This window comes from Gekko japonicus, unplaced genomic scaffold (genome assembly GCF_001447785.1).
Source record: "Gekko japonicus isolate JY-2015 unplaced genomic scaffold, Gekko_japonicus_V1.1 scaffold2186, whole genome shotgun sequence".
NCBI lineage: Eukaryota > Metazoa > Chordata > Lepidosauria > Squamata > Gekkonidae > Gekko > Gekko japonicus.
The window spans coordinates 156,287-181,118 of NW_015172071.1; the positions used below are offsets into that span (position 1 = coordinate 156,287).

At 48.5% G+C, this 24,832-nt stretch overlaps 1 protein-coding gene across 1 annotated transcript in view; it reads left to right on the forward strand.

Annotated features, from left to right (window-relative positions):
* Positions 1 to 5,432: 5,432 nt before the first annotated feature.
* DHX37 (DEAH-box helicase 37) overlaps positions 5,433 to 24,832 on the forward strand; it is a 57,293-nt gene continuing 37,893 nt past the window's right edge. Inside the window, exons 1-9 of the mRNA XM_015420854.1 lie at positions 5,433 to 5,560; positions 8,446 to 8,615; positions 11,290 to 11,402; positions 12,621 to 12,936; positions 16,872 to 17,020; positions 17,575 to 17,667; positions 19,394 to 19,490; positions 21,322 to 21,435; positions 23,205 to 23,306. Of these exons, the coding sequence (XP_015276340.1) occupies positions 5,458 to 5,560; positions 8,446 to 8,615; positions 11,290 to 11,402; positions 12,621 to 12,936; positions 16,872 to 17,020; positions 17,575 to 17,667; positions 19,394 to 19,490; positions 21,322 to 21,435; positions 23,205 to 23,306 (1,257 nt within the window). The 5' untranslated portion in view covers positions 5,433 to 5,457. The remainder of the gene's footprint in view (positions 5,561 to 8,445; positions 8,616 to 11,289; positions 11,403 to 12,620; positions 12,937 to 16,871; positions 17,021 to 17,574; positions 17,668 to 19,393; positions 19,491 to 21,321; positions 21,436 to 23,204; positions 23,307 to 24,832) is intronic.

Consider the following 24,832-nt stretch of genomic DNA (forward strand, 5'->3'; position numbering starts at 1 on the left):
TGTGACTTGAGAGCCATTCTGATCTTGTGTATTTGGCAGCTAATGATTGATCTTGGCCGTTGGTCTTTTCCCCCTCTTTGTTTTGGAGAACAGGGCGTTTTGCTGTATTCTGCATGTGACTTTAATCTCTTTTTCCCCTTAATAATTCCATTGGGATACAATGCCAGTTAGAAACCTTTTTGTTCTGTCATCAATCAGGAAAAAAACCCACCATATTGATCGTAACACTGTTTATCTGCACTGAATATAGTGACTTTGTATCCTGTTTTGGACATCTGATCTCAAAGTATTAGGTAGTTTTTTAAAGAAGTCTGTATACCAAAATTGTGTGTTTCTGTTAATATGATGATCATGTTCAGAAGAAAATGGTGTACGTATTGCTTTAATCTATGAACTTTAAACAGATTCTACTGATGTAATTGTGGCCATGAAGATCTCAAATCTTTTCTTTTTAAAATTCAGTTATTCTTGCCTTTATTTATTATCGGACTACCAGATCAATGTACTTCTCTATAGCGGAATATTTGTAGGCCAATTCCACAACTGAATTATGTTGTTGTGACAATTAAAGCTTAAATGTTTACTGTAACTTCGTAGTTAACGTGGTTGTCTCGTACTTTCTAGCCCATGGCCTCTTTCCTTTTATATTCTGGAGGATTCCGGGCCTCCTCCGTCTCTCAGCTGGGTTGCCCTGCTGGACAAGACCCGTAATGGTGGAAGAGGTTCCCGGAAAGGAAATTCGAGCCTCGCCCACCACAACAGATTCATCTGCCTCTGCAACATGCTGCTCACGTGGCGTGGGTGTTAAGTGCTGTCAAGTCGCTTATGGCAACCCTGTGAATGAATGTCCCGTGCTCAGGTCTTGCAAACGGAGGCTTCCTTGACTGAGTCCATCCATCTCAGGCTGGGTCTTTTCCTGTAGAACTCAGCTTTTCCGAGCATTATTGTCTTTTCCAGGGATTCTCGTCTTCTCATAAGGTGACCAAAGTACGATAGCCTCAGTTTAGTCATTTTAGCTTCTAGGGAGAGTTCAGGCTTGATTTGATCTAGAATCAGGGGTCATTTCCTGCAGGAGCGCACAGGAGCGGAGCTCCAGCAGTAAAGAGCCCAGGGGGCGGGCACATGTAACAAGCCCCACCCCCTGCTCCCAGCAGCCCTCAGTCAGAGCAAGAAGCAGCCAGGTAAGTTGCAGAGCTCCCCCCGCCCCGCCCCCAGTCCAAAACAGTCCAGTGGCACCTTTAAGGCCAAGTTTTATTCAGGTACAAGCTCTCCCTCCTCTGTGAGGACAGATCTGCATCCCCCCCATTCCCCCCCCCAATAGCTAGCAATCCGAAACAACCCAGTGGAGCCTGAGTGGTGGGTGTTGCCTTCTGAAACACTTCCAGTGATGCCAGGGGGTGTGGCATATGCAAATAAGTTATGCTAATGAGCTTCTGCACCCCTTTTTCTACTAAATGACCCCTGACAAGAACAATTCACAATATCCACACAACTCTCCTCCAACACCACATTTCAAATGAATCCACTTTCTTCCTGTCAGCTTTCTTCTTTGTCCAACTTTTGCACCCATAGATAGTAATGGGGAATACTGTGGCATGAATTCTCTAGCTCCTTCACAGCTGCCCTTTCCAGTCTCAAATCTCCTTCTGACTTCTTGGAGTTCACATGGGAGAGTGCACTTGGTGTTCCTGCGGCTCAGCACTGAACCCAGCCCTCTAAGAAGAAGAAGAGATTGGATTTATTACCCCGCCCTTCACTCGGAGTCTCAGAGCGGCTTACAAACTCCTTTCCCTTCCCCTCCCCACAACAGACAGCACCTGTGAGGTAGGTGGGGCTGAGAGAGCTCTTTCCAGAACTTTCCTGGAGAGAACAGCTCTGACAGAACTATGGCTTGCTTGCCCAAGGTCATCCAGCAGCTGTGAGTGGTGGGGAATCGAACCCGGTTCTCCCAGATTAGAGTCCGTGCACTTAACCACTACACCAAACTGGCTCTCAATGTGAGTGTGACTCCTTTAGACTCTCTGTGTGTGTGAGACTCCTTTAGAACAAAGTATTATATCTTGCCTCTCAGACGAATGGTTTCCAAGACAGCTAATTCATTAAAAACTGTAGCATTGACAGATGCATAACGTCTCACCTGTGGACAGCAGAGAGATGCTTCACTGCAAGTGAGTGGAGTGGATCACACAGTGACAGCAGAAGTCCCAGCCAAGCCAAGAGTAGGCTATACCTTGCTATGCCAAGCGCAAGGATAAAAAGGCCAAAGCAAAGGACTCCATCCCCCGTTAAGTATGGACCACTTGGGTGACACGATAGCAGTGTGTGTTAAGTGCTGTTGAGTTGCTCCCAACGTAGGGTGACCATATGAATTAATGCCCTCCAAAACGCCCTCTCGTTCACAGCCTCGCTCAGGTCTTGCAAAGGGAGGACCGTGGCTTCTTTGAATGAGTCCGTCCATGTCATGATGGGTCTCCCTCTTTTCCTGCCTTCAATTCTAATGCCTTTCCAGTTACAGTAAACCAGCCAGAAGGAAGGGAGATCTGCGTGGAGCTGACCACCATTAATCACTCTCAACACCAATGCTCCCTCTAAGGTGTGGAGTCTTGTGAGCAAAAATCCTACTCTCTGAGCTTCTGGCATTAAAGTTGTGAGCCAGCGATTTGGCTGCTGCATAAATGAATTTGCTCTGGAGCCCTCCTTCCTGAGCAAAGAAAAAAATGTGTGAGCCAGAGGCTAAAAAACTGTGAGCTAGCTCACACTAACTCAGCTTAGAGGGAACAGTCCAGAAACTCAAAGCTACGTATGAATTCTAACTGGGCAGTTCAGTACATATATGTAACAGTGTAACATGTAACAGTGACTGCAGCCATGAAATTAAAAGACGCCTGCACCTTGGGAGGAAAGCGATGGCGAACCTAGTAGTAGTGTATGGCTGAGAGAGTTGGAACTATAAGAAGAAGAAGAGATTGGATTTATACCCCACCCTTCACTACCCAAAGGTGTCTCAGAGCAGCTTACAAACTCTCTTCCCTTCCCCTCCCCACAACAGACACCCTGTGAGGTGGGTGGGGCTGAGAGAGCTTTTAACAGAAACTGCTCTTTTTCAAGAACAGCTCTTGTCAGAACTATGGCTTGCCCAAGGTCATCCAGCCCGGTGCAAGTGGAGGAGTGGGGAATCAAACCTGGCTCTCCCAGATTAGAGGTCCACGCACTCAACCACTACACCAAACTGGCAGAGCGCTGAAGAATAGATTCTTTTGAATTATGGTGCCGGAGAAGACTTGAGAGTCCCCTGGACTGCAAGGAGATCAAATCAGTCAATCCTCAAAGAAATCAACCCTGACTTTTCCCTGGAATGCCAGAGACTGAAGCTGAAACTCAAATATTTTGGCCACCAAATGAGAAGGGAGCACTCGCTGGAGAAGACCCTGATGATGGGAAAGACTGAAGGTCAAAGAAGACGGGGACGGCAAAGGATAAGATGGCTAGACAGTGTTATTGATGTAATGAACATGAAATTAAGCAAACTCCGGAGGACAGTGGAAGACAGGAGGGCCTAGCGTGATGTGGTCCATGGGGTCGCGAAGAGTCGGACTCAACTGTGCGACTGAACAACAGCAGCAGTAACTTCCTGGGAGATGTCTGTGTGGAATGCTAGAAACTCAGGACAGCAGGGGAGCATTTTAAACACCCTGAGCATTCAGTAACAGATTAAAAGGTATGCGCTCTTTAGCAAAATTTCCCATGGAGACTCCTGTAAGAACATGCTGCGTTGGGATCTGTATGCAGTATTGATTCTATAGGGATGAAGCTCAATATAGGGATCGTTTCTCCTTACAGGCTTATGCCAGTTCATCAGCAAATGAGGGCGAAGCGTGCCACAAGGCAAGATGTACTAAAAACAGATGACCGGATTGCCCATTGGGAAACAATGGGAGATGATGATATGCCCATTGGATGTCATTGGGGCCAGGAAGGCCAATTAACTCGTCTGCTACACTGAAATACATTAAGGCAGGTAAAAGTAAGGGAAATGCACAAAAAAATTAGATCTATGGTCTCTGGGCCCAGATTTGTTGTTGTTGTTGTTGTTGTTCAGTCGCACAGTCGAGTCCGACTTTTCGCGACCCCATGGACCAGCTCCCGCCAGGCCCTCCTGTCTTCCGCTGTCCTCTGAAGTTGGCTCAATTTCATGTTCGTTGCGTTGATGACAGTGTCCAACCATCTCATCCTTTGCTGATAGGTTGTCATAAGAAGAGGAGGAGGATGAAGAGGAAGAAGAGTTGGATTTTACATTCTGAGAGCTATCATTGCAGTTGGAGAAGATTTATTGTACTTTGGAGCCAGTCATTTTAGTCTCGACGAAGTCTACCTGGGCACAGAGACCATAGATCTACATTTGTTGTGCGTTTCTCTTGCAGCTTTTGCCTGCCTTAATGTATTTCAATGGAGCCCAACATACAGGTCAATTGGTATTCCTGATTCTGGTTTTATCCACTGGGCATTCCCATCATCTCCCATTGTTTGTAATGGGCAATCTTATCATTCATTTTTCTTCTCTGAAGAATGTTATGATCTCTTCCACCTTTTGGAAGAGGAATATTCCTAGTTAGTAGTAGGGCTATTTAACATGAGATTTGTCATTGTGATCACTACTTATTTGAACAAGTCGTCAGTCGGAAAACACGTCCTCTTTTTTGCTTTTTAAGCTGTGGTAACCCAAATGGTGGAGCGGCGGTGGCTCAAGTGGTTAAGACACTGAACAGCAGGCTGTAGAAAGTCGGTAGTTCAGCAGTTCGAGACCCGAGTGCCGCATGACTGAGTGAGCTCCCATCTCTAGTTCCAGCTCCTGCCAACCTAGCCGTTCGAAAGCAAGAAATTGCAAGTGGATAAATAGGTACCACTGCGGTGGGAAGGTAACAGCGTTCCGTGCGCCTTGGTGTTTAGTCATGCCGGCCACATGACCACGGAAACGTCTTCGGACAGCGCTGGCTCTTCGGCTTTGAAACGGAGATGAGCACCGCAACCCTAGAGTCGGATTCGACTGGCTTTCGAGCAAGGGAACCTTTACCTTTACCTTTTTAACCCGAATGGTGCAAGAATATAATTTATTCTTTAAGGGCACTGCTTGCTTCAGGAATATTTTCATTTTCTGTGCTACCCCCTTCAGATTTTACTGAGACAGTAATATAGAACCGTTAATAGCTCTGTTTCTTTAAATCTTTGCACGTTGGGAATTGTAGTTAGTAGTTAGACGCTTCCCCCATTGGCTAGATAGGGAACCTTTCGGTGCATTCATCCCCGCCCTCCCCGCTGACCCCTCCCTCTCACAATTTGCATATCCAGACACGTGACCTTTCCCTGCCTGGCTCGCGCGAGACTTGCAGGGAGACGGAAGTGCCGGATCTGTTGGCGTCTCGGGGCTCCACGTGGGTCGCTGTCTTGTGTTTGGCCGCGATGGGTAAAGCTCGCAAGAGGCATAACTGGAAGGCGCGTTTGCCGGACGAATCCGGGCAGCGGGATGTGCCAGTTCAGGAGACCGTGCAGCTGGAACTGGGGGGTAAGCTCGGCCCTGGGTAGCGTTTTTATTGGGGCGGGTTACTAGATTCGGGCGCGCACACCCCCTTTTTTTGTTATTTAAGATACGTAGTTATAGTTTTCCTTTGTACGCGGTTAAACTTCATCAGATGCGTCCCCACGAGCGGGCAAAAAATCGTGCAAGGGGAGTCCCGCGGCTTCAGGCTTTAAGGTGGTCCGCTAGCCCTGTTTCCCAGCAAAGCAAGCGGGGTTGTCGTCTCTAGGATGGGGAATCCCTTGGAGATTTGGGGCGTGGATATTTTGCCATTCCCTTCCAAAGCAGCTGTTTTATCCCGGGGAACCGATCTTTGTCTAGAGATCAGTTGTAATCCAGGGAGATCTCTCTTCTCCCCCCCCCCCACCGGGAGGTTGGCAACCCTAAGAGCAAGAAGGCAGGCGCCCTCTCGTCGTTTGTTCCCAACATCTGGAGGTTGGAGATAGCCTGCCTCTGAACATGGAGGTTCTGCTTAGCTGTCATAGCGAACAGTGACTGCTGGACCTGAGACCCACCCCCCCCCCGTGAACTCCCCTAACCCTTACAACCAAGAAGGCTGCCAGCTAGTACAGGGGCAGCCAAACACTGACTCATCTGCTCCCCCCCCCCACATAACCAAAGTGTGATGTGCAGAAATCAGCAGGAGATTTCCATAGCACAGCTATGGTTACAGATCAATTGGTACAGGTCAGATCGCTGCTAAGGAGATAGCTGGTTCAAAAGACAGCAGGCGGCCCTGTTTCAAAGCCCTGGCATAGCCATCCCTAGCTCTTGGGGCAGGGAGTTCCCTTTGGTTTTCATTGAGTGACCCTGAGTTGGGGTTAGATTCAAGTGGGTACGGAGCCATGTTGGTCTGAACATAAGAACATAAGAGATGCCAAATGTTGGATCAGGCCAAAGGCCCATCCAGTCCAACACTCTGTGTCACACAGTGGCCAGAAATACCAGTGCCATCAGGAGGTCCACCAGTGGGGCCAGGACATTAGAAGCCCTCCCACTGTTGGCCCCCCAAGCACCAAGAAGATAGAGCATCACTTGCCCCAGAGCCCCATCTATACCTTGTGGCTAATAGCCACTGATGGACCTCTGCTCCATATGCTTATCTAATTCCCTTTTGAAGCCGTCCATGCTTGTAGCCACCACCACCTCCTGTGGCAGTGAATTCCAAGTGTTAATCACTCTTTGGGTGAAGAAGTACTTCCTTTTATCCGTTCTAACCCGACCGCTCAGCGATTTCATGGAGTGCCCACGAGTTCTTGTATTGTGAGAAAGGAAGAAAAGTACCTCTTTCTCTACCTGCTCTATCCCAAGCATAATCTTATAAACCTCGATCATGTCACCCCTCAGTCGTCATTTCTCCAAGCTAAAGAGCCCTAAGCGCCTTAACCTTTCCTCATAGGGAAAGTCTTCTGAAGCAAGAGAACAAATTTTGACTCCAGTGGAACCCTTAAGACCAACAAAGTTTAATTCTGGGTGTAAGCTTTCGTGTGCAGGCACACTTCATGAATGCACACCGGTGAAGAAAGCTTATACCCAGAACTAAACCTTGTTGGTCTTAAAGGTGCCACTGGACCCACACTTTGTGCCCGAGTTGGGGTGTTATTAAAAGAGAAGGTTGTACCACCCTGTGGGCACGTTGTGGTTTTGACATACCAGATGCAGGGGACAGAAATCAGAGGAAGGCCATCACACTCATACTTGGTTTATGAGCACTGGCTCAAGAATGCAACACTAGAGTGCTGTACATGGATTCTAGACCTGGGTTCATATCCCTGTTCAGCCTTGAAGCCATGCTGGGTGACTTGAGCATGGATCCACTGTTTCTGTCAGCCTGACTGACCTCACAGGGTTGTTGTGTGGATGAGAAGGTATCCCCTGTGCATATCATCCTGTGCTTCTTAGAAAAATGGTGTTATGTAGAACTGATAAAATTATATGCTGTTCCTCCCTTAATATGTTCTGATCTTGCATGTGCATTTGGTTTGGGAGCTGATGTCCTGAACTGGATAGCCCAGGCTGTTCAGATCCCGTCAGATCTTGGAAGCAAAGCAGAGCCGGCCTTGGCTAGTATTTGGAAGGACAAAAAAGAGAAAAGGGAAAAAACCTGAACCTAAAATCTAGAATTCAGAACCTAAAAAGGTTACTCAAGAATAGAAGAGGGCCAACTCTAAAAATCTAATTATGAAACATACAAAAATATACATGTATTTATTCAACACAAATTGAAGTAACAAATAAGGGCCCATTCATACCTCATATACAAATATAAAAACATACAAAGGCTAATGAAATAGACCTAACGCGTTTTGGCCTTTACAGGCCTTCCTCAGAGGTCTAATACAAATAGAACATGTTGGCTGATATGTAAAAATATATACAATCATACATATACAAAATATGAAATAAAGACCAGAAAACAATTGTTCCAAAGTTTAACCACTGGGCAAAGAAAAGAAATACAAAAATACAAATGAAGTCTCCAGTGCAATCACATGTCCAGTAGTACTTCTCTCTGGTCAACTATATATTCTCCTGAGATTGTACAGCCAAATGTTCCCAATAAAATGTTCCTTAAGTTAAAAGCATCTCCAGAGTTGTGACCCAGAGGCAGGCAATGGAAAACCACCTCTGAAACAAGTCTAGTTCACTAGTGGTGCATAACGCAAAAGTCTAGTGGTGCAAGTCTAGTGGTGCATAACGCAAAAAAAGAGCTAGAACTTCTGGTTGCCAGACAATCTTAGGATCTCCTGGCTACAGAAGAAGTGCCTGCAGTATCCTGCCGAGCCCCTGTGAACGAGTCTGCATGTTCAGTGACGCCGTGTTTGCTCCAAGAAGCCGCAGTGACCTAACCAAGTCTTCTCTCCCATGTCCAGATGAAACCACCTTGAAAGGGGTGGACGCCAGCAACGCCTTGGTCCTTCCACCACGAACGGCCAAAGGGCCAAAAAAGGTGTCCGAGAAACACCCAGAAAAGAAGCCCCTCAGCAAGAAGCGGAAGAAGCTTCTGCAGAAAGTTCTGGAGCAGAAGGGGAAAAAAGAAAAGGTATATGCGTTTGGAAACTGTGGAGGAGGGTTGTGTGATTTTCATATGCGACTGAGAGCAAATTCTACGGACATGCGAACAGCTCAGAGTGGCTCCATATGAGGAACGTGCTTCCTGTGCAAAAAGCACCTCTGCTTAGGAAATAACGTGAGGAGCTTAAGTAGATTCCTGCCTTCTGCTTTGCCAGTTAAGACCATCTCTGACCTTGCTCTTGGCTTCCTCTCCCAGTTTGGTGTCGTGTTCAGGAGCACGGACTGTAATCTGGGAGAACTGGGTTTGATTCCCCACTCCTCCACATGCGGCTGCTGGTGTGACCTTGGGTCACTTGCAAGTTCTTGCAGAGCTGTTCTGTCAAAGGCAGCTCTTGAAAGAGCTCTCTCAGCCCCACCTACCTCGCAGGGTGTCTGTTGTGGGGAGGGGAAGGGAAAGGAGATTATAAGCCGCTCTGAGACTCCTTCGGGTAGTGAAGGGTGAGGTATAAATCCAATCTTCTCCTCCTCCTCCCTGCTGAAGTACGAAGGTATTGCCCAGAGACAGGGCTTTTTTGTTGTTGGCACCCTCTCTTGGAAACGCTGTTCCCTCAAGGCTCACGTGGTGCCTGCCCTGCTGCCAAATAGGCACCGAGCTCAGCCATTCCTGTTTGCCCAGGCTTTGTATTGAAGTTTTACTTTGCTTTTTCGTTGTGTTTTAGCCTTTTCCCCTGACCTGTGGCTTTCTATGCCACCTGTTGAATTCACTTGCTCTTCATTTTGCTGCTGCTTGGGATATTTTTGTTGCTGGTGGAGTTAGTTTTAATTGTGCTTTTATAGCAATCTGGATTTTTAACTGTGTGTGTGTGTGTTTTATCTGCCTTGTGCAGGTGTCTGGAGAGGCGTATAAATCTTCCAAATAGAAAATTATTAGTTGAGATAACAGCACATTCGCCAAGGTGGTTGACCTGGGGACATACTTGGGAGGTCTCTCATTCAGCTCCCAACGGTCTCCTTAACGTCATCTAGGGTGCTGGTGGCGTCGTGTGTTTCCTAACCGCACCAGGGCCTTTTTCAGCACGTGTATGCAATGTGGGCATCCACCAGGGTGGAGCAGTGATCTGTGGACGATGCACACTATTTCCCAGGCTGTTGTGTGCTCTACTGGAAGGGGGCCTTAAGATTCTCTGCCCAAGCAATCCAAAAGCTAAATTCTGTGATTGGTATATGTTACACAAAATTCCATATCTTGCCTGTTTCTGCACAGATTTCTCCACTTATGTAATGGGTTGAAATGTGAGGGCCTGGGGGTGGGGGGGGGAACAACAGTTTTTTTAAAAAGGAAAATATGATTTCTTTCCCCCAGAACCTTTTATTTAATTTTTTTCCCAGTGGAATAATTAGGAAAACACGAACAGCCGCCTCCTATGAAATATTTTCTCATTTTGAATGAGAAAACCCTTGTCTTACAAAGCATTTCACTCGTTCCAAATGTACAGAATAAAAAGATTCGAGAGCTTTCTCAATGTTTCCAGTGGAAATATTAGGAAACTTTAGGAAGCACTGGAAAAAACCCTCTTAAACTGTAGACATAGCCAATGTTCCCTCTAAGCTGTGGAGTCTTGTGAGCAAAAATTCTACTTTGTGAGCTACTGGCATTAAAGTTGCGAGCGAGCGAGTTGGCTTCTGCATAGATTAGTTTGCTCTGGAGCCATCCTTCCTGAGCTAAGATAAAAATGTGTGAGCCAGAGGCTAAAAAACTGTGAGCTGGCTCACACTAACTCAGCTTAGAGGGAACACTGGACATAGCCAGTATTTTCAGGATTCCGTTGTTTAAATGTAAGTAATTATGGCAACAGTCAATGTGCTATAACGTATTTAACGATAAGACATTATTTGAGAGTTCAGTGTTACTAAGTTTAGCCTGATGTCCAAACATGCTGGTTGTCCTATCTGTTGTGATTCTGTGAGAAAGTTTCTGTCCAGACAATTCACTCTCTGTAGAGTGCAGTAGTTTGCAATTCTTCCTCAAGTATTTGGTATAAGTATTTCTTATGGTATTTCTTATAGAAAACATATATCTTTAAATGCTGTGAATATGTCCAGGAGTACAATTCCGTAAGCCGACTAAATTATAACTAACACATTCATGTTAGTTATATATTTTAGCCCCCCCCCCCACATGCCCGAAATTTCTCCCCACACACACATACACACCAAAACAAAACTGGAAAAAAGGTGTGGGTTTTTTTGCTGTTGTTTTCCCCATAGCTTCGAAATTTCTGGAAATCTTACATCTCTAGTAATAGGGCAAGGATACATAAGCCCCTTTTGTAGAAACCTCAGTTCATCTACCGTTGTTGTCACCGTCAGTATTCTGAGTGTTGTTGTTTTTTTTAGTTTAGTTTAGTTTATTCGGTATATCACCAGTCAGTATTCTGAGTGATATAATCATGAGGTCTAGGAACTTGCTTTTTTGTTTTCAACAACAGCCAAGATTTTTAAGAAGCTGAGTTTCGTTCCTGCATCGGGCACTCATTTCTCACAGAGTCCCAGCGCGTTCCCTGCCCTGTCAGCCACTTGGACAAAGTGCTCCCCTGTGTGGAGGGAGCGGATTGTGTTGGAGACGGGACTCGTTTTCTGGGACTGGCGCAGCCCTATGGCGTCAGCGGTACCAGCTATTCTTGTGTGTGTTTTAATCATAGCGTGCCGAGTGGCTCAGGAAGTTGAGTGAAGTCCAAGCTCCTGAATCTGAAATGAAGCTGTTGTATACCACGTCTAAGCTGGGGATGGGAAAGCGCATGTTCCAGCAGAAGCGGTAAGATGTTGGCGCGTGATGACTGCCCGTGTTTGACCGTGGCTGCGTCGCAGCCGTGGTCTGCCCTTCACAGCCTTTCTGTGCTCCACTGATTTATCCGGTACCCTGACCTGGATGGCCCAGTCTGTCCCAATCTTGTCAGACCTCGGAAGCTAAGCAGGGTCGTCCCTGGTTAGTACTTGGATGGGAGACCACCAAGGACGTTCAGGGTCACTACGCAGAGGCAGGCCATGGCAAACGGCCACCTCTGTTTGTCTCTTGCCTTGAAAACTGTATAGGGCTGCTGTAAGTTGTGTGTGACTTTGTGGCCCTTTCCTTCACCAGTTTTCCTTCTGCTCTGTCTTCCTGTGCTTTGCGCTCCCTAGATACACTTTAACTAGATGTCGAGTCTGAGGAGGAGGAAGGTTCAAGTGAGAGCCAGTTTGGGGTAGTGGTTAAGAGCTCAGACTCTGATCTGGGAGAACCGGGTTTGATCCCCCACTCCTCCACATGCAGCTGCTGGTGTGACCTTGGGTCAGTCACAAGTTAACGCAGAGCTGTTCTCTCAAGGGCAGTCCTCAAAAGAGCTCTCTCAGCCCCACCTACCTCACAGGGTGTCTGTTGTGGGGAGGGGAAGGGAAAGGAGTTTGTAAGCTGCTCTGAGACTCCTTAGAAGAAGGAGGAGAGAAGAGATTGGATTTATACCCCGCCCTTCACTGCCCAAAGGTGTCTCAGAGCGGCTTACAAACTCCTTTCCCTTCCCCACCGCACAACAGACACCCTATGAGGTGGGTGGAGCTGAGAGAGCTCTGACAGAAACTGCTCTTTTTCAAGAACAGCTCTTATCAGAGCTACGGCTTGCCCAAGGTCACATCAGCAGGTGCAAGTGGAGGAGTGGGGGATCAAACCCGGTTCTCCCAGATTAGAGTCCGCACACTTAACCACTACACCAAACTGGCTCTCTTAGGGTAGTGAAGGGCGGGGTATAAGTGCAGTCTCCTCGTCCTTTTTCTCCTTCTCAAAAACTTCCATTTCAGCCCCTTACCATTCCCTGCAGAACCACGTGCATTCAGAGGCACATCCCCACTGGAAGCCATACAGTGCCGTGAAGGGCATCCGTGCTGAGACACGCACTTTGCTTTTGCATTTGATCTACACCGTTCGTAATCCAGCAGGCGACACAGACTGGGTCTCAGGCTGCTTGATTCTGTGAGAATAAACCCATCCTTGTTGTTTTAGGACAGTCCAAGAAGTGAGCGCCTCCTGTCCAGAAAGAATTAGGAGCGTTGGGGGTGCAAACAGGAAAATAAGCAGACTTGAACTAGATGTCAAGGAGGAGGAGGAGGAGGAAGGCTCAAGTGAGCAGGAAACAGAGCCAGAAGACCAGGCGCAAAAGGACACCCCGTTGATCCTGAATGTTGCTTCAGCACCACTCCAGCAGCCCACAGATGTCGCCACGGATCCACCCAGCACGCCCAAGCCACGTGGTCCAGCTTCCAAGCCCTCTTCGGAGCCTGCGGTCTTCATTCCTGTGGACAGAGCTCCCGAGATTCAGGTCAGTTTGGAACGCAGGTGCGCCAAGAGTGGAGCACCAGATCAGGTTCAGGGTTCTGGTTTTGACCTTTAAGGCCCTTGGTGGTCAGGGACCTACATGTCTTTGGGACCACCTCTCCCAGTGTGCCCCTGGAAGGGCATTGCGCTCAGGGAATAAGAACTCCCCGGTGGCCCCCGGCCAGAGAGAGGCGCGGCTGTCCTCGACCAGGGCCAGGGATTTCTCGGTCCTGGCCCCCGCCTGGTGGAACGCTCTGCCGGAAGACATCCATGCCCTGCGGGAGCAGTTACCTTTCTGCAGGACATGCAAGGCAGAGATGTTCCGCCGAGCCTTCGGTTGAGGTCACCAGCAGGGCTTCTTTGGCAGCTTTATATAATTTCTCCATCCCTTGAAACCCTCCCCCCAGGCAGGCGGAGGGCGTGGGAGTTGTCTCCCGCCATCTTATCTCCTGAAGGTGATGTGTTTTTATTTACTGGAAATATGCCGGGTTATTTAATTCTATTTTAAAATCTAGATCTGTGTATTATTTTGTTGTGAGCCGCCCTGAGCCCACTCCAGGGAAGGGCGGCCTAGTAAGTCTAGTTTAATAATAAATAAATAAATATTCCTGTTACATGCCTATTTTCAGAATTTTCATTCTCATTTTCAAGTATACAATGAAAAAGTGCTAAAAATACAGATGTCTATGTACTTCCCAAGTCTCTTTGCAAGAGGCATCTATCTGCTTCTCACCACTATTAACTGCCCCCTTCAGTCTCTCTAATACTTAACTATCAAAATGATCTTCCATTCATAAACACACCTATTACACTGTACACAGATCTCAATATTAGCTCTGGATACTATAAATTTTCCCCACAATATCAGTTTTTGGCAATACTTCATGGATACAGAAACAAGGGCGGGGTATAAATCCAATCTCTTCTTCTTCTTCTTCTAATAGTTCTTCTGCCATGTATGTTGTGCCGTTACGGCTTTAATCTATTAACTCTTCCTAGTCCAGCTCCAAGCAAAATGTTTTAATGCTTTAATGATTGCTTTAAAATTCTTTTCTGTGCCCCACCACCACCACCGCCGGAACAGGTTGTTCTCTGCTTAGGAATTCAGGGCCAATCCAAAGAAGCAGTGTACCCCTTCCAGTATCTGCTGAGTTCTCATCACAATCCCCTCTCCTCCTTCCTCTTCCCGGTGCCACTTTGCCACACCTTGGAGAGGGGCCGTTGTTCAGTGGTAGAGCGTCTGCTTGGCATGCAGAAGGTCCCAGGTTGGATCAGGCCAGTGGCCCATCCAGTCCAACACTCTGTGTCAGACGGTGGCCAAATCCCAGGTGCCATCAGGAGGTCCACCAGCGGGGCCAGAACTTCAGAAGCCCTCCCACTGTGGCCCCCCAAGCACCAAGAAGACAGAGCGTCACTTCCCCAGACATAAGAACATAAGAGAAGCCATGATGGATCAGGCCAGTGGCCCATCCAGTCCAACACTCTGTGTCAGACGGTGGCCAAAACCCAGGTGCCATCAGGAGGTCCACCAGCGGGGCCAGAACTTCAGAAGCCCTCCCACTGTGGCCCCCCAAGCACCAAGAAGACAGAGCATCAGTGCCCCAGTCCGTTGTGTTCCATCTATACATTGTGGCTAATAGCCACTGATGTATAATCCCCAGCATCTCAAGTTGAAAGGGCCAGTTGGTAGGTGACATGAAGGACCTTCACCCGAGACCCTGGAGAGCGGCTGCCAGTCTGAGTAGACAGCACTGACCTTGATGGACCGAGGGGTCTGGTTGGGTATGAGGCAGTTCCATGTGTTCACCTGAAGTGTCAGATGGAAGTCCCATTCTGTGGGAGAGCAGTCCCACCCCCCTGCTCAATGCAGGATCAGCCTAGAGCATCCCTGACAAGGGTATGTCCAGCCATGACTGTGAAGGGGAGCTCATATACAAATATATACAAGGGGGACCAGCAATTCAAAGCAGTACAATAATAATGATGAGAAATTGCTGTAAAGTTCACAAATCACAATGAATAGACAATAATAACTAGTACAGAATTGACGCTTGATGATGTTTATAATTTCTATGTTTTCAAAACACAGGACGTCAAATATGGAAGGTGAATGAGAGTGGTTGTTCATTTCGAGACAACTCTTTTTCAACCAAATTCAGTTCTCTGGTTGTCTTACTGTGTTTAGCTGTGATATCAATCTTATCCAACATCCGTAAAGCACATAGGCTAACAAGTTTTAACAGCACAAGGGCTAGCAAATTCTAAATTCGGACAACAAGTCTTAATGGTTGCAAACATCTATCTCATTAAATAGGTGCAAAGTGCAAAAAAGTTGATCACATGTGAGGTGAAGGGGAGCTCACCACCTCCCTGGGCAGCTGACTCCACTGTGGCACAACTCCTGCTGTCAAAAATTTCCCCTAATATCCAGCTGGTACCTTTCAACCTGTAATTTAAACCCATTCTTGCGAGTCCTCTCCTCTGCTGCCAACAGGAATAGCTCCTTGCCCTCCTCTTAAGCCACGACAGCCCTTCAGATACTTCAAGAGAGCCATCGTGTCCAGTGTTCCCTCTAAGCTGAGTTAGTGTGAGCTAGCTCACCGTTTTTTAGCCTCCGGCTCACACATTTTTGTCTTAGCTCAGGAAAGATGGCTCCAGAGCCAACTAATTGATGCAGCAGCCAAATCTCTTGCTCACAACTGTAATGCCAGTAGCTCACAAAGTAGAAATTCTGCTCACAAGACTCTACCACTTAGAGGGAACATTGATCATGTCCCCACTCAACCTCCCCTTCTCCAGACTAAACTTTCCCAAGTCCCTCGGCCTTTCTTCATAGGCTTGGTCTCCAGGCCCCCCATCGTCCTCGTCGCTCTTCTCTGCACGTGATCCATTCTGTCCACATCCTTTTTGAAGCGAGGCCTCCAGCACTGCACACCAATACTCCAGGTGTGTCCCGACCAATGCGGTGTACAGCGGTGCTATCACATCTTGCAATTTGGACTTTTGAATACGTTATCCTGTTCTTCCTCTGAGAAGCTCAGGGTGGCGTATTCCCTCACTCCCAGTTTAACAATAACATCCTTATCCTGCCTTTCCTGTTTAAAAGCTCAGGGCTCCCCACTCCCCTCCTCACAACAATCCTGTGAGGTAGGTTAGGCTAAGAGCAAGCAACTGGCCCAAGGTCACCCAGAGGGCTTCCATGGGGGGGGGGCTCAGACCTGGGTCTCCCTACCTGTAGTCTGACACTAAGCACTATGCTTGTTGTTGTTCAGTCACACAGTCGAGTCCGACTCTTTGCGACCTCATGGACCAGATCACACCAGGCCTTCCTGTCTTCCGCCGTCCTCTGAAGTTTGCCCAATTTCATGTTAGTTGCATCTATGAGACTGTCTAACCATCTCATCCTTTGCCGTCCCCGTCTTCTTTGACCTTCATTCTTTCCCAGCATCAGGGTCTTCTCCAGTGAGTGCTCCCTTCTCATTGGGTGGCCAAAGTATTTGAGCTTCAGTTTCATTATCTGGCCTTCCAGGGAACAGTCAGGGTTGATTTCTTTTAGGATTGACTGATTTGATCTTCTTGCAGTCCAAGGGACTCTCAAGAGTCTTCTCCAGCACCATAGTTCAAAAGCATCTATTCTTCGGCGCTCGGCCTTCCTTATAGTCCAACTCTCGAAGGCATACATGACTACTGAGAATACCATTGCTTTGACCATGCGGACTTTTGTTGGCAGGGTGATGTCTCTACTTTTTATCATGCTGTTTAGGTTCGCCATCGCTTTCCTCCCAAGGAGCAGGCGCCTTTTAATTTCATGGCCGCTGTCACAGTCTGCGGTGATCTGGGATCCCAGGAACGTGAAGTCTGTCACTACCTCCACAGTAGCACTATGCTACTGGCTTTCTATGAAATGTGTGACGTGGAAGTGCTTTTTTGTTCCAAAAGGAAGCCAGGCTGAAGCTCCCGATCCTTGCCGAAGAGCAAGTCATCATGGAAGCCATTAACGAGAACCCCGTGGTCATTATATGTGGAGAGACCGGCAGCGGCAAAACTACTCAAGTGCCCCAATTTCTCTATGAAGCAGGCTATGCCAGGTATGTGATGAGATTTGTGCTCTCCCCACGATCTGTATTGTTAATAGGCTTGTCGTACGTGACTCCTCGGATGCCAATTGGCTGAACTGGGTGTTATGTCATGGAATGTTTGGTTGGTCAGGGGATGGAGGAGGTGAAACAGTTAGCGGTCCAGCTGCTGTGAGGGATGGGAAAGCTGTCGATTTGGCTGAGGATTGTAAAGCTCTTATAAGGACAGTCAGGGGAAAGGGACTGGGAAGTAGAGAAGCACTCTTTCAGCTTGGTGTAGTAGTTAAGAGCGTGGGCTCTAATCTGGGAGAACGAGGTTTGATTCCCCACTCCTCCACATGCAGCTGCTGGTATGACCTTGGGTCAGTTACAAGTTGTTTCAGAGCTGTTCTCTCACAAGCAGTTCTCGAAAGAACTCTCTCAGCCCCACCAGTCATAAGGTGTGTGTTGTGGGGAGGGAAAGGGAAGAGGTAGTAAGCCACTCTGAGTGAAGAGCATAGGGTATAAATCCAATCTCCTCTTCTCTTTTCCCCCTTATAGCAATCTTTTCTTGATTTTCCTTACAGCTCCAATGGTATCATCGGCATCACAGAACCCCGGCGTGTTGCAGCTGTGTCCATGTCCCAGCGTGTCGCAAAGGAGATGAATTTGTCACATAGGTAAAGCACCCTGCAAGCTTGCTTTTCTCAATGCAGAGAGATGACCTAGTACTTGCAGTTGGCTTTGTTGGAGAAGGGTCATGTTTCAGTGATGATCACATTGCAGAATGAGTGGTTACAGAGCCAGTTTGGTGTAGAAGAAGAAGAGATTGGATTTATACCCCGCCCTTCACTTGGAGTCTCAGAGCGGCTTACAAACTCCTTTCCCTTCCCCTCCCCACAGCAGACACCCTGGGAGGTAGGTGGGGCTGAGAGAACTGTGACAGAAACTGCTCTTTTTCAAGGACAGCTGTGCCAGAGCTTGTGACTGACCCAAGGTCACATCAGCATGTGCAAGTGGAGGAGTGGGGACTCAAACCCGGTTCTTCCAGATTAGAGTCCGCACACTTAACCACTACACCAAACTGGTTAAGTGCACGGACTAATCTGGGAGAACCGGGTTTGATTCCCCACTCCTCCACTTGGACCTGGCTGGCAAGCCATAGTTCTGGCACAGCTGTTCTTGAAAAAAGAGCAGTTTCTGTCAGAGCTCTCTCAGCCCCACCTACCTCACAGGGTGTCTGTTGTGGGGAGGGGAAGGGAAAGGAGTTTGTAAGCCGCTCTGAGAATCCTCTGGGTAGTGAAGGGCGGGGTATAAATCCAATCTCTGCTCTGAGGTCAGCCCCATTTTTCTGCTATAATATGTAGTAAACCATACCCCAGATTCCACAGTCGCTTTATTCAGATCGCTGTTCAGAGAATACTTCGCAGCGATTTTGAACTCGTGGGCACTCCATGAAATTGCTGAGCAGTTGGGTTAGAACGGATAGAAGGAAGTCCTTCTTCACCCAAAGAAAGATTAACACATGGAATTCACTGCCTCAGGAGGTGGTGGTGGCTACAAGCATGGGCAGCTTCAAGAGGGAATTGGATAAACATCTGGAACAGAGGTCCATCAGTGGCTATTAGCCACAAGGTATAGATAGGAACTCTCGGTCTGGGGCAAGTGATGCTCCATATTCTTGGTGCGGGGGGGGGGCAACAGTGGGAGGGCTCCTAGTGTCCTGGCCCCACTGCTGGACCTAGTGGCACCTGGTATTTTTGGCCACTGTGTGACACAGAGTGTTGGACTGGGTGGGCCACTGGCCTGATCCAGCATGGCTTCTCTTAGGCTCTTAAGAGCAGAGGTCCATCAGTGGCTGTTAGCCACAAGGTATAGATAGGGGCTCTGGGGCGAGTGATGCTCTGTCTTCTTGGTGCTTTGGGCGGGGGGCAACAGTGGGAGGGCTTCTAGTGTCCCGGCCCCGCTGGTGGACCTCCTGATGGCACCTGGTATCTTTGGCCACTGTGTGACACAGAGTGTTGGACTGGATGGGCCTTTGGCTTGATCCAATGTTGGCTTCTCTCATATTCTTATGAGTCCAGAGTCAGAAAATGCTACATCAGAGGGTCAAGCCCTGGTCTGAACAAATATTCTGACACATGTCTAACCAGAGTTGCTCTGTGTGGAGATTGCATCTGTTGTGGATTTCTTGGCTGCCGGGAAAATACTCTTGGGAAGGGGAGGGTCCCTCAAAGCCCCTTTAAAAAAACCCCAACATGGCTTTAGTGGCAAATTAGAAATAATTTTCCTCTTCCATATTTCAACGCTGCCCGAAATGCTTCCAAGCTTTACTTCCAAGGAATGCCTTTGTGTCCAGAGTTGTGTTTTGTTTGCTACTGAACTTCCTTGATCTCCCACACCCAGGACCGTTTCATACCAGATCCGTTACGAAGGCAACGTGACCACCGAGACCAGCATCAAATTCATGACTGACGGTGTTCTGTTAAAAGAAATCCAGAAGGTAAGGGTTTTTTCCCGTCAAGAATGAAATTAACTGGGAGTGTTGGGGAAAGGGTTTTCCACGTCCTGTCACCTTGTAGCGTGACGCAGACAGAATTCAGGGCAGAGTGAGAGTCCAGCAGCAGCTTAAAGAAAAACAAAATTCATGGCAGGGGACGACAACGAAGAATGAGCTTTCGGCTGCGGTCACATGGAGCATTAGCCACGCTACAGAGACGGAAGATAGGCGGATCACAGCGCCACATCTGGGAAGCGTAGAGCTCCCGTGGCTCACCCGAGGCTTCCCGCTGAAGATGCGGGGTAAAAAACTAGTACCTCCGAGGTACTAGTTTCTGGAAACTGCGGGGCAAGGGCAGGCATCTGATCGCGTTTCCGGTGGCATCCAGCGCCCGCCCATGTCCCCTTGCAAAAAGGGTTTTTTCCCCCCAAGTCTCCATGGGATGCACACAAGCACCCAATGAAACATGCGCACACTTCAGTTAAAAAAAAACCCAACACACACACAACTCCGTTTGCCGCGCCGCCCCGCTTCTTTGCCTGTGGTGTGATCGGTACCTCCCCCCTAACCACGGGACCTCGACAGGACCTCAAACGGATGTCTGATCGCGCAGCCACGCGTTATTTTGCTCCGGGGCAAGCAGCACCCGGGGCAAGCCGCCCCCCCCCCCCCCCCGCATTTTCCAGCCTGTGTGACTTTATGATTCACTGCTCACTTCTTCAGACACGCATCTGAAGAAGTGACTCACGAGAGCTCCTCCCCTGCCACAAATGTTGTTAGTCTTTAAGGTGCCCCTGGATTTTGTGCTCTTTTCTACTGCTACAGGCAGGCTAACATGGCGACCCATCCAGAATTCAGGATGAAGTTGTACAGACGGGTGTCAGCTGGATTCCCAGTGGTTAGATCCACTGTGGAAGGGAGTACCAACAACTTAGAAAGCAGCTTATCTCTTGCAAAGCTCATCTTTCTTCATTGCTTAGCTGGGGGACCCCCAACCTTTCCCCCCCTTTATTAACAGGAAAATTTTACAAATTTAAATTATCACAGTGTCATATAAAAGCTATAACAAAAAATAAGCTAAATAAACCAAGAGAAGAAGAAGAAATCAACACAGGACCTAACGGGGCTTTATCCAGCAAACTGACACCTACAATTGGATCCAACTTGAATTATTTCTTCCACTTGAATCTGGTAGAGAAATAATTTATAAAACAAGTTGGTTCTCAGCACATTGAAATAATCCGTAAATTTTAAAATGTTCCAAAATGCAGTTCAGACACAAAAATAATGCAGAACCAGAACAGGTATTAGGGATACAATTTATATACCAATTTCAGCAACCTGCAGCCTTTTTGAGCCTGCGGGCACTGTTTGAATTCTGACACAGTGCGGTCGCGCAGCCACAAAATGGCTGCTGCAGGAGGTGGAGTCAGCCACAAAATGTCTGCCATGACTTACCTTCAGTCACACAGTGAAGATTCTTGTGCTGTGGTGGCAGCTGCCACCAAAACAGTTTTTTAAAAAATCTGCTCAGCCAGTCAGTCCCCATTGGCTAATCAGAGGCTTTACTAGCCACAAGCTCCGTTTGGGGCGGCCCACTTCCTAAAAACACGTGGGAGGTGCCAGAAAAGATGTCCATGGGCACCATGGGACACGTAGGCCCTGTGTTAGGGACCCTAGGCTTAACTAATAATTAGGAAGGCTTGGTAAGAAATGCCCGGGGAGCAGCTGGGATGAAGCACGCTCAAGCTTTGGGTTGGATTGGTCAGTGGATTTGGTCAAGCATTGAGAGGTGGGAGTGGAATTTCTCAGTTCCACCTTTCTGTTCCCTCAGGATTTCTTGCTGTCCAAGTATCGCGTCGTTATTCTCGATGAAGCTCACGAAAGAAGCGTGTACACGGATATCCTCATTGGCCTCCTGTCTCGCATCGTGCCCCTTCGGGCCAAGGTAAGGAGAATCGGAAAGGTATGGTTATGTGCCGGACAAACGCTTTATGTCTGGGACCTTCTCGGCAGAATGGAGCCTCCCTGTCCAGTGGCAGACTACCTTGCACTGGTGTGAACGCACAGGAGCCGCTGTGTGCTCCCAAAAGCTGCACAGCAAAGCCTGCCTTGTCTCTTGCTTATTTCACTGTTTACAAAATTACTTTCTCTGCAAAGAAAGAAATCATGTGAGGGAGAATCCAAAATTCTTCTGCTTTCTAGAGGGGAAGGAATCACAGCATGTCCGGCATGGGTGCAGAACACCGTGTGAATGAGTGAATGGTTAGGCGGGGGCTACAAAGACAGTGGCTGTAGTGATTGTGGTGAAGTGTCCCCAGACACATTCTTCTCGTTCTAACTTCATTATCTGCCAAGGGTCAGGTGAAAGCTGTTTCATCTGACCCTTCGTTTAGCCAGACATAACTAGGTTTTTCGCCCTAACCTGATCTCGACAGATCTCATAAGCTAAGCAGGTTCAGCCCTGGTCAAAGGGAGACCGCCAAGGGAAGTGGAGGGTCTCTCCGCAGATGAAGGCCATGGCCAACCCCCTCTGAACATCTCTTGCCTTGATAAACCCACGGAGTTGCCATAGGTCAGCTGTGACTTAAAGGCAAAAAAAAAAAGTTTTTTAACAGCTGTATCATGGGCATACACCATTGTTTTTGTTTGCATTCACCGTTGTTTTTTAACATGTCCTCTTAGTAATTTTTAATTTTCTAAAGTGCTTGGAAGCTGGTAGGTAAGAAAGCAAGGGCGTTTTTATTTTACTTTTTTCACTTCTCTGTTTTTTTGAGATGGAACCCGTGGGTTGGATCCGATGGCAGAATTCCGTGAATGGAAGGGCGGAGGCAGGGCGCTTTTTTTTGTAGAAAAAGCCCAGCAGGAACTCATTAGCATAATAGACCACACCCCATGCCTTCCCTTGGCTTGCCGGGGCGCCCTGGGAGACCTAGCAAGCCGGCCTTTGGACAGGCCGGGGAAGGCATGGGGAGGCATTTAAATGCCTCCCCGATCCTTTCAGGGCCTTGAAGTCGCCGGGGGGGGGGTTACTCTCCAGGCCTTCGCCCTGTACCCACACACGCAGAGGTTTTGGCTGTAGTGGGCATGGCCAACTCTGAAGCCAGCCAGAACTCCGTTCCTGTGCGTTCCTGCCCCAAAATAGCCCTGGGCGGAGGTGATTTTCACTGATCTCTCCCCCCCCCCCCCAGTTTCCCCCTCTTGCTTTTCCTTAGAGTTCCTTGTCCCCCAGAGCAGCTTCTCAGGAAGCGTTTCTTGCTACACTGGGGTAGGGAAGGTGAAAAAGTTCCATTCTGCCTGACAGAAATCCCCTTCTTTCAGCTAAAAGAACCACAGGATCCCAAACCGTTGCAAACAGGACAATTCTGTTTGTGTATGCTTTTCTGCTCCACCTCACAATCCCTTATAGCAAGACAAATGTGCTTCTGAAGTAATACAGGGAATGTTACACAGGAAGCTGATGCTAGTCACTGCCAGGCAGAGTGGAACCTCCACGTTCAAGCGCAGTCTACCTCTCAATACCAATTACTGAGAGGCAATAGCAGAAGAAGGGTGTTGTCACTGTGCCCTGCTTGTGGGCGACTCCAGGTCAGTTGGTTGGCCAAAGGGGGGGTGAGGGCACCGAACTAGGTGGGCCCTTGATTTGATTTGATCCAGCGAAGTCCTTTCTTCTGTTCGCCTCATGTGTAAGAAGAGCCTGTGATTGTATGTTGACAGAAGGGGCGTCCACTGAAGCTGATTATTATGTCTGCCACTCTGCGTGTGGAAGACTTCACCAGCAACACAAAACTGTTCCGTACACCTCCTCCAGTTATACAGGTAACATTAAGGACACGGGTGGTTGAGCAGGTCAGGTGCTGAGACCCATGTGTAATTCCTTTCTCTGTCACAAAACTCGCTTGGTTGACCTTGAGCCTGGTTGCATGTGTTCAATTTAACCAGAGAGCCAGTTTGGTGTAGTGGTTAAGGGTGCGGACTCTAATCTGGGAGAACCAGGTTGGATTCCCCACTCCTCCACGTGCAGCTGCTGGGTGATCTTGGGTCAGTCACAAGTTCTTTCAGTAGAAAAATACGAAGGGGCAGCCGTATGACAATATCAAAACATAGAAGAAATACTGCAACAGTGCATATAATGAAAGATGCTGTAATGCGATGTATAATCACTTCATGATGTTTATTCTTTTCACAGCAGGACGTCAACAGACAGTCAATGAAGGACGAACTTCCCCAGAGCTACCGTTTCGAACTCTCTTTTTCACACAATGGTCTCAATTACGAATCCATACATCATGAGACCTTTAGTAATAAACTCTTCCCAGTTCAATCAAAACTTCAAAATTTCAAAAGCTCTTGGCAACAAAATAGATAAGTCGCCTGACTTGAGACCGTTGTGTGAAAAAGAGAGTTCTCCTTCAGTGGGGGGAAGTCATCCAGGAACTGGTTAGGTCACGCCTCTGCTCGCTCGATAGGCTATGCAAATTTCTTTTGTTGCGTGGCTCCTATTGGAGTGGCCTAGGCTGACCTCTCCAGTTTCTGCATAGCCCTGCGCTCGGTAGGACTTCTGGAGCTCCTGCTCCAAGCCAGAGGAATAAAAGAAAATTTTATTTAAAAAGAAAAAACCTCAACAGACAGCAGAAGACCTTCCCTTCCCTCCCTGCAGGCCCCAAAACGACAAGGGGTTACTGCCGAGGATCCAGGATGGGAAGAAAACGAAGAACGGCCCCCTCTACCTTCCGAGGCACCGGAAGGAGGATAAGAGGCCGCGACGGAGGCCCCTGTGGAGCAGCAGCACAGCACTCCCGAGGTACCGGGAGTCAGGCTGCAGGACAGGCAGCGGCTGGAGGAAGCGCCGCTGCAACAGTCAGAGGACGGCAGCTCCACCAAAGCGGGGCCGGCTGAACGCAAGAGCCAGTCGGCCCCTGCACAACCCCCCCCCCGCACGTGTTCCAAGATGGCGGCGCCCAAACAAAGAGCGGCGGCGGGACCCAGCGGTCGAAGCCTTCGGGCTCCTGCTCCCGGCCGCGCGCCAAGAAGACAGCACTCTTGGCGGTTGCCAGCAGCGAAGAGTGAAACGGCGCGGGAGAGCACAGGGCCAGCGAGCCCAGCTGGTGGGCTCATTCCGACGGGGGGGCTGACAGAGGAGGCTTCCGAGGGAGGCACGCTGGGACTGCACCAGTCTCTGCCCAGCGGCCTGGGACCGGCACCAGCCTATATCTTTATCCTGGGACTTGGCCACAGGAAAGCGTCGTGCATAGGCCGATGCAGTTGCTCCAGTCCCATCCCTTTCCACCCGCTCTGCCACCGGGTCCCCAGCCAGCGCGGGGCATAGGCAATGCGGGAACGGG